This window comes from Pipra filicauda, unplaced genomic scaffold, assembly GCF_003945595.2.
Source record: "Pipra filicauda isolate LSUMZ 115617 unplaced genomic scaffold, ASM394559v2 scaffold331_size1881853_pilon, whole genome shotgun sequence".
In the NCBI taxonomy this organism is placed as follows: domain Eukaryota; kingdom Metazoa; phylum Chordata; class Aves; order Passeriformes; family Pipridae; genus Pipra; species Pipra filicauda.
The window spans coordinates 3,418-20,905 of NW_024104456.1; the positions used below are offsets into that span (position 1 = coordinate 3,418).

The following is a 17,488-nucleotide window of genomic DNA, read 5'->3' on the forward strand; positions in this document are numbered from 1 at the left end:
AAAACCTGCACGTTCATGATTTGCATTCTTCCACTACAGTGAGTAACAGACAAGCAGTGACCAAAAAATCTGACTAAAAATATATCTGAAAATTGATTGAAAAGTTACACTAATTCAAGATTGTGAAATTGTATTTTGAAAAATATGCCTCAATTATTAAGAACACCAGCACTACCAGGAACTCACACACTACATAAAATCACTTTCATCACAACAGATGAAGGTACCCACAAACCAGCTCTTTAACACTCATTAAAAAAGAAAAGCACAGAGAGCTTCATCTCATTCTCTTAATATTAATCTTCTGAGGTAGGAGATGAAAACAAATTCATCCAGAAGCTAGGCCTTGAGTATACAGAAGCAAAGCAGAGCTTCTAAAGAAATAGGGTTTCTATAGCATCTGATTCTTGCATGAGAATGCAGATAATTGGGAAAATTTTGTTTCGTGAGCTATATTCAACTTGAATGTCCCGTTCATAAACAAGAGAGGCTGGGGAAGGGGGAGTCCTCAGCTACTCTGTCAGAGGAGTCCCAGGAGAGTAATGGAAGCTCAGTTTTCTTTAAAACAAGGCTACAATTTTCTTTTTAATTACTTATGACTCAAATAGCTCTGAAAGGATCAATATTTCAGAAGCAAGATCAAAACCAAACCAGATGGATATTAGAAAACATTATAATGCAATCTAAATGAAGCTTTGCACATTTCATTAGGTAACAACATTTTAAAGGATTTTCCTCATCATCCAATCTTTTTTATTTTATATAATGCAGAATTTTAGACTGTCTCCTTAGAAGCAGTGCATGAATTTTTCAAATAAGTAATTTTTTCCTGAAATGTCAAGTCTTAACTAACTTTGTTTTCCTTCAACCAAATTAATTTCTATTCTCTGAACGGGCTTCATACTTGTAATCAGATTCAAAATTAAATAACACTGAAGAAAACTGGTTTTCTGCTGTTCCATCTTATTTTACCAGTAAGTATCTTATATATAGGAAATTATCCAACTGTTTGCTTGAAAGTTATATCTTACAGAACTGAACTGTTGTTTTGGATTACTCTTTGCACAGTCTTCATTTAAACAAAAGTACCTTCTTGATACAACATAAAGTACTTACCCTTCTAACCTGACATCAGGTAAAGATCTGTTGAGTGCAATCATTTCACTTGCCATTAAATTAAATTGATTTATTTTAAACATTTCTTTCATTTTTTCTTGCTCCTCTTTAGGAATGACCACAGGCTTCCCCATCTCTCCAGGTCCTTCATGTGGTTTTTGTACGGGTTCTGGAACTAATAATAAATAAAACATTACTAACTACTTTTAGGCTTGTTTTTGTTTGTTTATACATTATTTTACACTGTAGGAGCATTCATATTTAAGATAGTCCTAAACCCCACCAGGTTTTGAAAGTGAAAACAAATCTTCACATTTGGGAGTTTAACAGAAGTAATTAAGTGCTATTCTTAGACACTACAATTCATGTAAAAAAACCCCAATACCAATTTATTTCTATCCATCATTACGTCATAATTGACTTTACTAAAGTTTCTGTAAAGGAAAATCCAACTTTTCCAGGAAAGTCTGTGTGTGCAAGAAAAATCTGGGATATAAATGAGGGGAGATCACACAGTACTCTTCAACTTTCTCAAGAAGTGAAGTGGAGGGGGCAGGCACTGATCTCTTCTCTCTGGTGACCAGTGACAGAATCCAAGGGAATGGCCTGAAGTTGCATCAGAGGAGGTTTAGGCTGGATATTAGTAAAAGGTTCTTCACTCAGAGGGTGGTTGGGCACTGAAACAGGCTCCCCACGGAAGTGGTCACAGCAACGAGCCTGACACAGTTCAAGAACTGTTTAGACAGTGCTCTGAGGCACATGGTGTGGTTCTTGGGGCTTTCCTGTGCAGGGCCAGGAATTGATCCTTGTGGGTCCCTTCCAACTGCAAATATCCTGTGATTCTGTGATAAATGTCTGATGTTCCAGACCAGTAAAGGTTCTATTAAAGTGTAGCTTTACATTTATTTCCACATTTTTATTTTGACAGAATGACATTGGCATTTACAGTTTAGAAATAATTTCTCCTGTTTGCACTAACATTATTTTTAGTCAACAAAATTACATTTGGAGTTTAATGTTAGTACTCAAACCAGTAACACTATACATCTTTAAACAAACAAAATCTTAAATATCAACTATCTGATAAAATTGAAGAGGGAGAGAGGGAGGAAAAAAGGAATCCAGACTCTTGAATTATTTGGGGGTTTAAACAAAATAAGTGGAAAACAAATGTCTTTTAAAAAGTTACACTTCTCTTTACAAATACCATTCACTTTTCTTCTGAAAAGAAATGACAAAATAGTGAATTTGAGGTATATTACCCCTTTAAAAATTCAGTAAAAATATTAATTAAAAAAAATAGTAATTTAAGATCTAAACAGAGGAATAGGAAGTATTTTAAAATAAAGACACCAAATTCCTTTAGAAATAAGCCTAGGTTCAAATTACCTTTAATTTGCACCTTAGGATAGCAAAGTGTGATTAAAGAGCAAATAGCCACACAAGGTATAAAAGTAAAATTTAAAAAAAAAAAAGTCCAAGCCTTCCATCTTTGATGAAACACTGAGGCATAAAATATATATTACTAATAAATAAGACTTTTTGCTAGCCTGCATTTAGCGCTAATCAGTAACAAGCACAACGTGCTCCTTGAGAAACTTTCATTTTCGAGTACCTGAAGAAATTGCACTAGTTGCATTCACACAGTAACATTCAGCAGAGAAAATCCTCCCACCGTAAGGGTGCTTTCTTTTTACCACACTCCCCACGACTGCCAGTTGAGCTATAAAATTCTAGAAGTTGTAAGTCAGCCACTCATACACTGAAAATTGATAGAATAAGTATGTTCAAGCAGATCCTGAACAGATTGGCCTAGGTGTTTGTTTTGGCCATGGGCTAAACTGAACAAACAGCTTGCTTTGCATCGTTGCCTCTTAAGAAGGTATGGTTGAACCTGCATCAAAACTTTCTGATTTGCAATTGCACAACCTTTCAAATTAGAATTTGTGCCTTTCTGGGTGTAATTAACATAAAATTATGGTATACAATAAGGTAATTATTTGGGTTTAATTTTTTTATAGTCAGCTTGGTATTATTACGTGGACTATCATAATAATTTTTATTAACTGTGTGGCAATGAGTATATAATTTACTTAAGACATAAAATGATTAGACAATGAGTGTTCCACATACTTAAAACAATTAAACCAAAACAATCAGAATATAGGTATATTCACCATGTTTTTCAGAACTCTGAAGAGTGAATGTCTTATCCTACCAAATTACCTATTTAGAAGAAAAAATCATTTCCTGTTTCATTTACACTTCCAGTTGTTCCTTAACGTTTACTAAACCAGTCAAATTGAGTAGCTAAATTAACTGAAAACTCATCTCTCACATTTGCAGACCTTGCTGTTAGATGAGAGTTTAGCACACCAGTGACTTGGATCCTGGTGTACAAATTCCACAAATTCATAAGCTGAATTTTTAAATTTCATTAGTAAATACACATTACTTCATTACACATTTTACCTCAGTAGTGTACTCCATTCTTTTGCAGAAAAATTCAGCAACAACAAACCAGATCCAGATGTTTTGTGCAACTCATTAAATGCAAAGACAGTCAAAACTTGGTGCACAGACAGGGTGATGACTTTCCAAGAAAAGTTAACCATCTGAAGTTTCTGAGAACCATGCCTTTTTTTATGGTTTTCTGTTTTCCCACAAAAGCACGTAGTTTTCACATAGACACAAATCAACAATGTTCTCCCAAAATGACTAATACACATTGTTAAGCATTCAAACCACAGTGCTCTTTTGTCAGCTAAATACAAAAAAAATATTTCCTTTGAAGGACTGTAGGCACGTACTGATGACATACTTCTAAAAAACAGAAATTTAATTTACAGTTGCAAGTTTCAGAACTAAATGAATTAAGTCATTAATCACCACCCAATCCAACGGGAAATCTAGTAATGTTTTCCGAGACATCTCTTAATTTTATCGATAAACCATTGGTTTCAAAGGGAGCTTGATCTCTTCCAGATCTTCATTAAAAAATAAGGAACTGCTTATGTCTGTGGACTACAAATTTCTTTTTACCAGGCAATATGCCTGATGAAAGCCAGATATTTCAAAATCTAAGACCACCTAAAGCCAGGAAAAAGGGGTAGATTTTTCTGGTGAGATGTCTTTAGCGGCTACAACAATGTAAACCGACCAGTCCAAAATCATCACCTTTGGAGGCATCACCATAATTACAAGAAAGCTGTTTGGACAGGCAAAAGTTCAGAGAAGCTCTGTCTCTTGCACACACCTCAGCTTTAACAAAACGAAACTGATTTATGATGTACAGTTTGCATTTTCAAAAATTCAACCTGTGTTTTATATCTTGAAATTGCTCGCTTTTCTTAGGATTTTTTCGTGCAGGTGAGATTTCTCAGAACCGAGACACTATTTAGAGATTCTATCTTTACCAGAGTTCAAAATTCAAAACATAAGACTTGACTGGTACTTGACAAAAATGACTGGCCATATTTTGTCATTGCCCAAGAAAAGAGCATAAATAGCAAGGAGCTGAGACTACAAGACTCTTGCAATACCAATCCTAAATCTGAAAGATTCCTCACCATCCTGCGCTTCTAATAATTAAACAAGGGGAATGCACCTTGAGGAGAAAAAAGGGATAAAGGATGAGTTTGAAAGTTTATTTAGAAACCATATCAAGTGCCAAAGCTGGAAGTTGATTTGCAATCATACCTTTAAGAAACTTTTAAGTAGGGGTAAAGAAGGATTCATTTCCTATGGAAAACATCCTAACTTCATGAAAGCCCAAACTGTCCAAAATTATCCCCAAAATCCTGTGCTCCTGCTGAAATAGCTAAAGACTAATTTTTCCAACTAGACAAGCATAACCTAAAATAAACAAAAACTCTTCAGAAAAACTTATATGCCAAGTAGATTCATTAAATGCTACGGAATTCTTCCATGAATTGCAAAGTGAAGTTATATACCAGAGTGACAAGGACAAGAGGCTATTAAGTTCAGAACTCTTATATAATTTATGCTGAATCAAGAAAACTAATTCAATTATGGAAATTAATAGGAGTGAAGAAAGTGAAGTGAAAAAGCAGATTTTGATAAAAGCTTCACAGAAAAAATATCCTCAATGTTATCTGAAGATTCTAGACTTCTGAGCAGGAATCAATCTACTACAGATTCCAAGCTGGTAAACTACTGGAACAAGTAAAAATATTTATGATCAAGCATGCAACTTGGTTAAAAGGAAGTCACAGAAAAACCATGGTTTCTAGCAGACCTATTTCTGCACATACCTTATTACAAATCAGCTGTTTAAAAGAACCCAAAAAAACATACAAAACTATACACAAGATTTTGTTTGCTTGGTTTGCGTAGTTTTTTGTTTCTTTTTGTTTGTTTGTTTACCAGTCAACTATAAGATATTAAAAAGATATCAAGGATTTTAACACACACAGATTAGTGAAAGGTCAGAATGAAGACTGTACTCACCTAAGTAAAGCTAGTGTTGCATAGGGAACGTCATAATACTAATCTGTCAAAACTGCAGACTTTCCCTCACCTGAAAGTTCCCCCCACTGACTTTATACATAAAGTCACCTAAAATTTCAACATCATCAAAATACCAAACTAAGTTTGATAAATATTGACTTTAATTGTTGTTTGTCAACAGAAAAAAAAAGTAAATTCAACAGCACTAAAGAAGCCTGGCATAAATTCTCTTCTTAGCATGGGGTAAAAACTTTATGGGAATCCAAAAAGTGGATCCATTCCTATACAACAATATATCAGTCATCTTACCATCAAAAAAATTTCCCAACTTCTGAAAAAAAAAATAAAAAGAGAACAAAAGAAGACTGAGTTTCTATAAAAGATATACTTTCTACATAAGCCTAATTAATTTTCTCATCACTCTCCTGTGTGCTTATTGAAAAAGAAACCCAAAGGATTAAATGCAAGCAACTGAAAATTTAAGTTCCTTCTGCAAAAATTCAGGTGAATTAGAACCTCTCTAAAATGTTTGCATGCAGTTGTGGAAAAAACAGTTCAGAGACACTGCAGACATTGCAGAAATTCTGCATTCTTACACGTTGTTGTTCTCTGTATTAGCCTGTTTTCATCATGGGGAAAAATCTCAACTAAACCAAACCTGACATTTCCTAAATATCTCTCCAGTGTTATTCTGCAACAGAGCAACATTATTCTTAAAATACTTCAGAAAATTTCCCAGGAAGGACAAGGTTGTCCATACCAGATGTTAACAGTTGAAAAAGTTTTTTGTGATGGAAATCATTAATCTTGAGTACAATTGGTTGATTAGACTTAATAACTAGTATCACTGTGTAAGTTTCTTATATCAGCAGTGAAACACAGACACAGCCCTTCAGGTGGGAGAGACACCACACTACAAAATTAGATGTTTCACAAATGAACTGGAGACAGCAGCTGCCTGCAGTTCTAAATGCATATGCTGAGGCATTTCAGGGATGAGAAATCTCCCCGCACCAATCCTTTCTTCCATGTGATCAACTATGTTGACCTCCTTAAAACAAAGTTGGCAACATAAAAAGTAGTGCTTTCAAAAAAAAAAAAAAAAAAAAAAAAACAAACCCGAAAAACCCCACACTCAGCTCATCTAACTGGTACTCGGAAACGAAGATGGCAATAACAAAACTGAAAGCTTATCTAAAGACCTTTAGCATGCAATAATACAGGTGTCACTTAAAAAAAGCTGCATACATAAGCATGTGCTCATTTGTCACTTCTCCAACCAAGTTAATCATATTTATTTTCATAAACTTATTGTCATTACAATATTCACTGTCCCTTGTTGCTATAGTCACTGTCCAAACTTTTGCTTAGGTGGGGTTGGGGGCAGGGGGCATTTTTTGGTTTGGTTGGTTGGTTGAGGTCTTTTTTGCAGGGGCAGGCAGCCAGGTAAGCTTGGTTGTTGGTTTAGTTTGTTTCACTACCAAGTCTAGTGAAGATAAAAGTGCCTTTGCTTCCTCACCGGTGGAAATTTAAAATATACTTTAGATTATATTAACATAGCTTACATTCCTGAACTTCTTGTTGCATAGTTTCATTATTTTTTTCATTTACATTAGTGCTTAAAATGCTACATCTTAAGCATTTAAGTCTGCATCATACATTTCAGGCAATGTGGTTATTCCCTAGTCATTCAAAGAAACAGGGAACATTCTACAACACCTAAATGCTGACGCAATGCTATATTGTTGCGGAAAAACAATCCCAAATGTTTAAAAAGAGTGCAATTTTAAATGACCATAATTTAAAGAACACTCAGGCAGAAAACTTACCATCTCCAGCAGGCAGGCCTCGTTCTTTTTTCTCATCACATTTGTTGCATTCACTGAAGTACAGCAATAGAAACATGTCCAGAAGGACCCAAACCAAAGAGGTGGCAAGGACCACCTTGCAATATGCAAATTTTTTCATGGCACTTTAAGTCAAATACAAAAAATAAAAAAGTATAAATAAAAATATCAACAGGTTGTTTTAATCCAGTTTGAGAGACCACGTTCTATATCTGGAAAAAAAACAAAAAAGAAAAAGAAAGTCACCAAATTTACCTGAGAATAGATGCTAAAAGCAGAAATTTTAACTCCACTTTAAAGGTAGCAACTTAATCACCAAATGCTGTATGTAAGAAAATGAATGCTCTATGCATTCCAGTGAGATTAAGGGAACAGGGTCAATTAAAGCAGCATGACTCCAGTCCTTTACTATGTCAACATTCATTATCTGAAATGTTAAAATGAGTGATCAAAAGAGTCCTCTACTGTGCCACTGAAGAAGAAGGTAGGCACATCAAATGAAATTGGAACTCTCTGGATCCTCTGGAAATTGGAACAATCTAAATGAATGAAAAACAGGAATATCCTAGGAAGCAAGGTATCAATGTGTACTGGGTGAAGCCCATGGTTAATATTTCTCATGCTCCTCCCATGTAATACACACTGACTTTCTGGGCCCATACTAGGAATACTAGCCTACAAATGCCTGTGTTTTACATAGGGTCTAATGGCACATTACAAATTTGTCACAAAGACAAATGCTTTGCTTTCAGCAAACCAAAAATAAACATCCCCTTTGGCAAAGTTAAACAGTAGGGAAGGTTAACAAAGTACCCATAAGCCACCATGATCACTTACTAGGTATTCAAAGCTAAAGGTATCAACTAGTAATTCTGACACTTACAGGGACTTTAATAGCTCAACACTTGATTATAGAGCAAACCTTTATACATTTTTCAACATGTATACATTAGAATTTTAGAATGCCAACATGTGAAATTCTCTTTTGTCCTACTCAAATTACAAACGAACTTTGTTACAAAGACTGCCTATTTCCACGACTGGTAGTGCAGAATCAAGAACAGCTTTGAGCCTGGTGACTTACACTAAAATATAGAGGTTTTTAATTTTATTTTTTCTTTACACTAACAGGTTTCCTGCCATTGCAGACATATTTCAATTCAAGGTGCTCCCGAAATGTTTCCCAGTGGGGACAGCTTACCAGTTAAAATTAGAATTGCAGATACTCTTAACTTATAAAATAAAGGGAAAGTAAGACTCTTCAAACGCACACTAGAATTTTAAAAGGTACATGCACACAGTTTTCCGTACATGCTTTCAGTGTAAACTGAAGAATTTATTGAAAAGGAGAACTTTAATCACAAGCCATTGTGTTGGTTTTGGCTGGGGTAGAGTTAATTTTCTTCCCAGCAGCTAGTTGGGGTCATGTTTTGGCTTAGTGCTGGAAACAGCATTGATAACACAGGGATGTTTTTGTCACCGCTGAGCAGCTCTTACATAGAGTCGAGGCCTTTCTGCCTCTCACCCAACCCCATCAGCGAGGAGGCTGGGGATGCACAAGGAGCTGGTAGGGGCCACAGCTGGGACAGCTAACCCTGACTGGTCCAAGCGATATTTCATACCATACGGAATCACACTCAGCATACAAAGCTGGGCGAAGAAAAAAAGAAGTGGAGGATGTTTGGAATGATGTCATTTGTCTTCCCTAGCCATTGATACACGTGATGGAGCTCTGGGAATGCCTGAACACCTGCCTATCCATGGGAGGTAGTGAATGGATTCCTTGTTCTATTTTTCTTGTTTGTGTAGCTTTTGCTTTATCTCAATCCATGAATTTTCTCATTTTTATTCTTCGAATTCTTTCCCCCTTCCTACCAGGGTGGGGAGACAGTGAGTGAGTGGCTGTGAGGGGTTTGTTTGCCAGCTGGGGTTAAACCACATCAGCCATGACTAAGCAAAAAACCTCACAAAAAAGCCTGTATTATTTAAGACAGCCCTTCCTTTAGCATTTCATTGTCATAATTTGACCCCTACTTCCCCTTGGCCTTCTGAAGGCAAAATAAGATGACAACCCTCTTCTAAATACAGCTTATTTCTTCTTATTGGCAGCAGACACATCCATGCATCCATATACAATGAATTGGCACAGGTTTGGATGGCATAGCAACATAGAAGCCTTTCAGTTGTACAGTGCTAGAAGGGTATATATCCCTCTGCTTCCTGTGTAAGGGAACATCAAATGCCAAGAATGAATTTTGTTTGGGATCCCAGTTTGCAGCTATATAGTTTCGGTGTACAGGGATGGCTGTATGAAATTAAGAACTGTAAAAGTATCTGTAATTAACAATTTGAGGATAAAATGGATGAAATTACCACAACAAAACATTAAGTGAGGTATGTTAAGAAAAAATCCTAGGGTTTGTTTGTTTGGGTTTTTTTGTTGATTTTTTGGTGTCTTTTTATTTTTTTTAAATAGACACGAGGATAGACCTGAATTCTGGATCTTGGGAGCTGCATGATAAAGTTCTGTAAAACCACTGGCAGCAGTAAAAGAAAAATAATTTGTTACAGACTACTAAGTAGAAAATAGAAACCAAACCAACCCTATGTCATTAAATAGTATCTGCTTTCTCATCTTGAGCGCTGTGTGAACATCCAGTCTTGTAATTTCAAAAAGGATATAGAAGGATTAGAAGGAACAAGTGAGAAGTGCAAAAGGATGAATTCAACAAAGAACAGCTTCATTATAAGATGAAAGTAGCATTTTTCCCGGCTGAAAAGATGTAACCTAAATCAAGTGGCAGGTCTGTAAAATCAAAAGCTGTATGGAGATGGTAAATTGAGATCAACTGTTGCCTTTTACTCTTCCGTCTTGTATTGGCAGAAATCAAGTGAATTTAGCAGCAAGAGGTTAAAAACCAAAAAGGAATGTATTCCCTACAATGTGTAGTCACACAGGGGAACCGCCTGTCACAATACACTGCCAGTGCTACAAGTCTATTCATCAGCTATTAAATACCAAGTGTCACCCCTATTTCAGGCAGTCCCTGACTGTGAACCTCAAGTCACTACATGTTAGGAGAATACAGTGAGGAAGTATCCTTACAATTTCCCCTGTTCTCTTCCCTAGATATGTGTATCAACCACTAGCAAAAACCAATACTGTATACTGACAAGATCTCTCTGACATAGTATGACTGCACTTAAACTCTCCATACAATAGTTTTCTTTTACTCCAAATCAGGACACTGTAGAAATGACTTGGTAAAGAATCAAGTCATACCATCATCCTGTTTGTACTTAAAGAACATAAATGTTAATTAAACATCACATGTTTTGAAAGAAAACTGTATCAATTCTTATAATCTCAGACTTCTTGAAGTTCAGACTTGTGAGATATTAGCCTATAAAAGAAAGTGTAAAACACACAGGAACACAGTGCTTAGGGATTCTCAAATTAGCAAGACACCAGGAAAATCATAATAATAATCTAGACTTTCTGTCCATAAAAATACTAAAAATATCAAGTGTTTTAGAATGCATAGGCTGGTATATCTGCCTCTAACACAAGAAAACTCCTTTGACAGTTCAGTGAAATGTCAAAGAGACACTTTGTGAACCCTTTGAGGATTCAGAGAAGTCATGAAGAGATGGTTATGCAGAAATTCAACACACTGTTTACCACTGATAAAGCCCTTCCCTGTACCTTTAGAGGAAGCCTTTCACTCTCTTGGGCAGTTTTCCACCTCATGATTATTTTACCACTGATTTTATGACAGCAATCCCCCTGTCTGCTTATCAGCAGAATTCAGACAGCACAGCAGTGAAGCAGAGGGGCCCAGAAACTCAGATGAAGCAAGTGTTCTTAGCATACCAGAAATCTGACCCAGAGGTCTGGGAAGAGGACTCCATCATCCAGGGCTTGGGCTATATGCCTGGTTCTTCTCCCTAGTGCTGAAGCAGTGGTGGTGGCCTCACCCATGGGATGGATGCTTTGCCTGAGGTGTTGCTTCTACAGTGGAAGGGTCTATAGGACAAAGTAAGCAATGATGAACAGTAGGTAGATGCATCTTCAAAGAGATCTTGCAGCGCCACAAGTCTGAGCCCCATGATGCAAGAAAGAAGAGACAGCTAGGCACTGCACTCAGTGGATCAGTGGATGGAGACTCCTAAGATGGGGAGTGAGTGAGAGACAAATACGGGAAATTAGTGACTTGTGGTAACAGAAGGAAAGTCTGTGGATGAGCCTTTCCAGAACAGTTATACTTCCCGGGATGCTGTTGAAAGACTGATGAATCTGCCTGAGTTTAGCTTTTAGACAAGCACCCCTTGGCTATTCATTCAGATATGAATCAATGACACTGCCAAGTGCCACATGAACTTGAGCATGTGAGCAGGCTGATCTTACTGCACGGTCATTCTCTATCATCTCTGAAAGGTCATGGTGACCTCGAGTTGCTTCAAGATTAGAAAAAAAAAAACTATCATCAGGAAGGAGAAGGAGAATCTGGAGAACCATCTGCTAGTCAGTCTCACTCCAGTCCCTGCAAAGATTATGGAAGAAACTGTACATACAAAACCACAAAAAACCCAAAAAACAAAACAAAACAAACCCAACCCCAAACAAATCACCACAACACAAAAACTATACCATACTTGAACAACTTGGCAGCTTGCTTTAAGAAGAGAACTGCTTTGGTAAAGACGGGAACAGCAGTGAATGCTGTTTACATTGACTTCAACAGGGACTGTGACAGTCTTCCAGAGTATTTTTTCAGAACTTAATGAAATTTAACCTGAAGAAGTAGCCTACTGGCAGGGTGGACAGCTAGCTAGCCCACCAGGCTTTATGGGTTCTGACCAACAGTACAAAGTCCAGCTGACAGACAATCTCCGGTGATAATTGCCTGAGGCCAAACTAGAGCTGATACTGCTTAATGTCTTTACGGAGCACCTGGCAGATGGGACTGAATGCATGCTCAGCAAGGTTGCTGGTGACGCCCAGCTGGGGTGGAGCATGCAGAAAATACCATTAAACAGTATGCAGGAATGGCCCAGGGTGGCTGATTCAAGAGACGTCCAAGAGTTAGAAAAACAGGCAGGTTGAAACCTCAAAAAGTTCAATAAATGCAAGTACAAAGTCCTGTATGCAGCATAGAATAACCTTATTCCATGCAAGATCAAGCTGGATGGGGCCTTGAGCAACCTGATCTAGCTGGTGACATCGCTGCCTGTGGCAAGGGGATTGGGATTAGATGATCTTTGACTTCCCTTCCAACCCAAACCATTCTGTGATTCTATGATTACTATCCACATATCACAGAATCAACCAGGTTGGAAAAGACCTCTGATATCATTGAGTCCAACCCATGACCCAACGCCATCCTGTCAACTAGACCATGGCACGAAGTGCCACATCCAGCCTCTTCTTAAATACCTCCAGGGAGGGTGAATCCACCACCTCCCCGGGCAGCCCATTCCAATGTCTGATCACTCTCTCTGTAAAGAATTTCTTTCTAATGTCTAACCTAGACCTCCCCTGGCAGAGTTTAAGACTGTGCCCTCTTGTCCTACCTCTGGTTGCCTGGGAGAAGAGATCGACACCCACCTGGCTACAACCTCCTTTCAGGTAGTCGTAGAGAGTGATGAGGTCTCCCCTGAGCCTCCTCTTCTCCAGGTTAAACAAGCCAAGCTCCCTCAGCTACTCCTCATAGGCCCTGTGCTCCAGTTCCTTCACCAGCCTTGCTGCCCTTCTTTGGACACTCTCCAACACATCGGTGTCCTTCCTGAACTGAGGGGCCCAGAACTGGACACAGTACTGAAGCTGGCTATTAGCATGCTAGAAAGCTGCTCTGCAGAAAGAAACCCTTGGAGCCTGATAGTAACTTTAACATGAATCAGCAGCATGGTCTTATGGCAAAGAAAGTCAACTGAATTTATAAACAAGTCCAGTAACCACAGAAATAATCCCCAAATACATAGGTTTAACAATTGTATTTACCTACTGAGCAATGTAATAAAATTGAAAATTTTTTGCAAAACCAAGTATTTTTCATCCCTTTGAAATACTGGATAGTAGATGACAAAACTCTTACACCACGGAAGAAAAAGGAGTATTAAAAACACCATGGAAAGGGTAAAAACAAAGGCTGTAATTTATCAAGAATAAAGTGAAAAGAGGAAAAATGGGTACGTTCAAGTCTTGTTACTTCTGAAGGTCAAGTGCATTTTTTTTTTCCTCTGTGACAAAATCCGTGATACATTTGACACTATAGAAAAAGGTCATCTTTAAAATTACTGCTCATATAAAGAGCATTGTTTCACTTTACGACCTCTTTTACAAACACAGTTGGCACAAGAAAGAAAGCCTACCCTTTTTTCAGTATGATACATAACTATTCAGTCATTTTTATCTTTGGATCAACTTCATCTTTGTTTATACTAGTGATCAGTCTTCAATATGACTTTGTAACAGACTTTACAAAGGATTTCATTGCCGTTATACAGCTAAATCAGGATTCTACACTGGATGTGTCACGTAACCAGACAAAGCTGATGTAAAGTTTGTTTTCTAGACTTTCAGATATGAATAAACAGAAGCTGGCACAAAGTAAGGGCTCATCAAAATCCTGACACAACATTTGCTATGTCTAAGCTATTAATATCAATTTAAACCAAATGGAAAATGATTAACCGAACAGCATCTAAGGAAAGATTGATGGCCTACACGAAATTGAATTTTCAGCTTCTCAGTCTACTTAGTAATGAGGGAGAAAAGACTGGCATACTCTAAGGTAACATATTAGGCATATGTATGGATTTTTGAGCAAAATTCTAAAAAATGAAGCTAATGCAAATTGTCATGAGCAATGTCTACAACTCCCTATCTCTGAACTATTAATGGACCAATCCAGTTGATTACACCCATATTTGAAAACAGAAGTGATTGCCAACACTACAATCAGGTTTCAGAACTACTTTTGCTACTGTGCTGATGTGTTGTTTTTTTCTTTTTTACTGGCCCATGCTCTGTTCAGTTGGTTTCAGTGCTTGTTTGCAGAGGGCTCATTACTATCAGACCATCAGTAAACAGGTCAGTTTGACAATAAATAAAGAACCACCTTTCAATGCTATAAAAGCAAATGTAAAAAAAAAAAACATTCAAACCAGAAGGTCAACCCATCACCTGTGGAAAATGTGTGTATTCTGCATCTTTTTCACAGAAACACAAATGCATCCAGTAAATTTCAGCAGGCAAAAATAACACTCATGAGTTCAAGGATGCCAGTACTCTACTGCTCAGAAGTTAATAAAAAAGAAGTATTTTTCATACTAGTCTGAGCAGTATGAAAACAATTCATTAAATCTTATTCTTAGAAAAATCTGAGAAATATTGGTCAGTAAAATCAATTTCTATTCTTCTTGCTCTGCGCAGGAAGACTGTATTTTTAATTAATCAGAAGAGATTTTTCAATTAATAAATCAAGTTTTTAATTGACATTTGAGAAAAATATCAATTATGTTTCTAAAACTTGTAGGCCTTGGAATGAAGGAAGAACAAACATAGGAGTAGCTGACTACAGTTGAAAACCAAGAATGAACTTCATACACAAAGGTAGAAGCTATTGGTTCATACAAACTTTCCTACAAATAAACAGAGCGTATTTTAGGCTTATAAAAGCAGAAGCTCTCGTGAGATTAAAATCTATCTCATCACACAGGAAAGTAATACCAAAAAGAGAACAACAGGTATGCACTCCTTCCACAATTTTTTCCAACTATTTACAACTGTATGGAACTAAGTCACTGTGTACTTAAACTTCTGATTCTCCCTATTTAGAATTGGAGAATCATAGAATATTTTGAGTTGGAAGGGACCTTCTTACCTAAATAGTCTTTACTTAAACTCTAAACTTTTAAGATTAGTTCTAATTACTTCTACAGATACATAGTAAGGAAATAACATTTCTAAACTGAGTTAACAGGCTTTTAAAACCAAGTTATTTCAGTTAATGCAAGAAGTTAATTGAAAATACATTGGTATTTTGGTACCTATAGTTTTCAGAAACATCTTTACTATAATCATTGAACTTCTGAAAGCAGTATATAATTTGGCAACTCAGTGATAACGGTTTCTCAAATGAGTTTGTAGCTGTGCCAAAATCCCTCAAAATATCATTTTTGAGAATGAAATAAAAGATTATTTCCACAACTCCTCAAATGAAAACCTTTGAAATCACTTAAATTACGTTTTTCCCCAGCCATACTTAAAGTCAATAGTTTTTAGATTGACTTGAAGAAAGCCCTATCTTGCTTGCAGGAAGAATGGGCTAGGTTTCAAAGAACCAGATGAACAATATTTTAGTCAAATTCAATCCATAGATTTTGGATTTACATTCTTTTTACAACAATTTTTGCTATACAAGAAAAAGAATAAATTGATCCAGGAGGGAGATGAATTGTTCCCTATCAGAATATCACTGTAAATATTCCAAGAGCTCAAGAGAATAGCTAAAATTTGGAAATTAAGAATACAATAAAAGTACAAAGAATACTGCTGTTGTATAAGCAGCTGAGAGTCACTGGATGTGTATTCTATAACTTTAAAGTAGCTTTGAAATGTCTGAGGCAATAATTTTATTTCTCTGTCTGCTCTCCAGGTTGAATGAAAATTATCTAAAAATAGACATCTCCTTCAGGGATCCTTCATACATTTCCACTCTCTAAACTGCTCTAAAATTTAAAATATACTTCTATTACGTCCAGTGAACAATCAGTATACATTACTTAATATTGCAAATCCTATAACAAAAAACAGTTATACATCTTTTTACAGTACTGCTTCAAATATTTGGAGTACATCATTAGTCCAAGTTAACTGCAATACATAACAAAATGAATACACAGTATATAGAACCTTGAAGCAAAGAGCAGTAAGTGTTTGCACAGGCATTAAGTTATTGGGTATTACAGTACTGGCAGGGAAGTTCAAAACCCTGCTATTCAAATCTTTTCCTTCTCATACCGAATGGTAGATATTGCCTCTCCTGACAGCTGCAGAATAGGCAATACTTTTAGAAAAGCAGATTTATAAGCCAATAGACAGTTATTTCTTTTCCTGAAACAACTGTAGTCTTAAGTTGGGCTACTGACACCTCAGATGGTGACAGAGAGCAAACATCCCTCTTCAAAGCCATACCTACTTCACATGTACACTCTGGGAGGGCTACTGAGTGTGCTTAACTAGGAGTAACAGCCAGCTAGAGAATACAGGTGGTATTTTCATCAGAGAGTATCACAGGCAGCATGAAGACAACGAGCAATTCATGAGTGAAAAGCGTTTGTTATTAACAGCAGAACGAGATGATCTAAACACCAAGCTCATAAACCCTTGACGTGCAATAATTAATGGCTGAAGATGCATCAGTAAGACCTATTAAAGCCTTCTGCTACCCTTCACAGCAGCCTAGAAGGCTGAGATGGAATTTTTTTGCTTTTTTCTTTTTTGAAGATTCACAGATGGTGATCCAGCACTTAGCTTTTTCAGCACAGCAACACTCCTGCCGATCAGCATCCCAGAGCTATAAACTGACTCCAATCTTTAATAAATCCCTGAAGAGCTGTGCTAGCTGGTCTTTCAACCCCAACACTACAGGACTTTTAGAGGAAAATCGAGGTCACATCAACACAGGTTTTCTAGGTGAGGACCTCCATTTCCTCAAGAAAAACAATTTTGTCATGTGAGCTACAGACAGTTCAAATTCACCATTACTCAGAAGAAACAGTTTAAAACTAAGTAATTTTAGCTTCCCTATCAGATCTAAATGGTCCTTTAAGAAATAAAAAGCTGAACTACCCAGAATTTATATTGCAGTGGAATGGTGTCACAGGAGTAGAGATTAGGCTATTAGTATACTGTTTGCTGTCTGCAAGAAAAAGCTGTAAACACCTCCACATGTCGTAAATGCTCAGGCTTGTGACATGATGTAACACAGCACAAAGGCTTCTGGCCAAAAGCAGCACCACTTGGCCTTACAAGGCATACTCTAATTTCT

The 17,488-nt window shown here is 36.9% G+C and overlaps 1 protein-coding gene across 1 annotated transcript in view; it reads right to left on the bottom strand.

Annotated features, from left to right (window-relative positions):
• Positions 1 to 1,214: 1,214 nt before the first annotated feature.
• Positions 1,215 to 17,488, bottom strand: part of LOC113998744 (translation initiation factor IF-2-like) — a 49,654-nt gene continuing 33,380 nt past the window's right edge. The window contains exons 4-5 of the mRNA XM_027741749.2: positions 7,416 to 7,645; positions 1,215 to 1,291 (exon numbers count right to left, since the gene is read on the bottom strand). Of these exons, the coding sequence (XP_027597550.1) occupies positions 7,602 to 7,645 (44 nt within the window). The 3' untranslated portion in view covers positions 1,215 to 1,291; positions 7,416 to 7,601. The remainder of the gene's footprint in view (positions 1,292 to 7,415; positions 7,646 to 17,488) is intronic.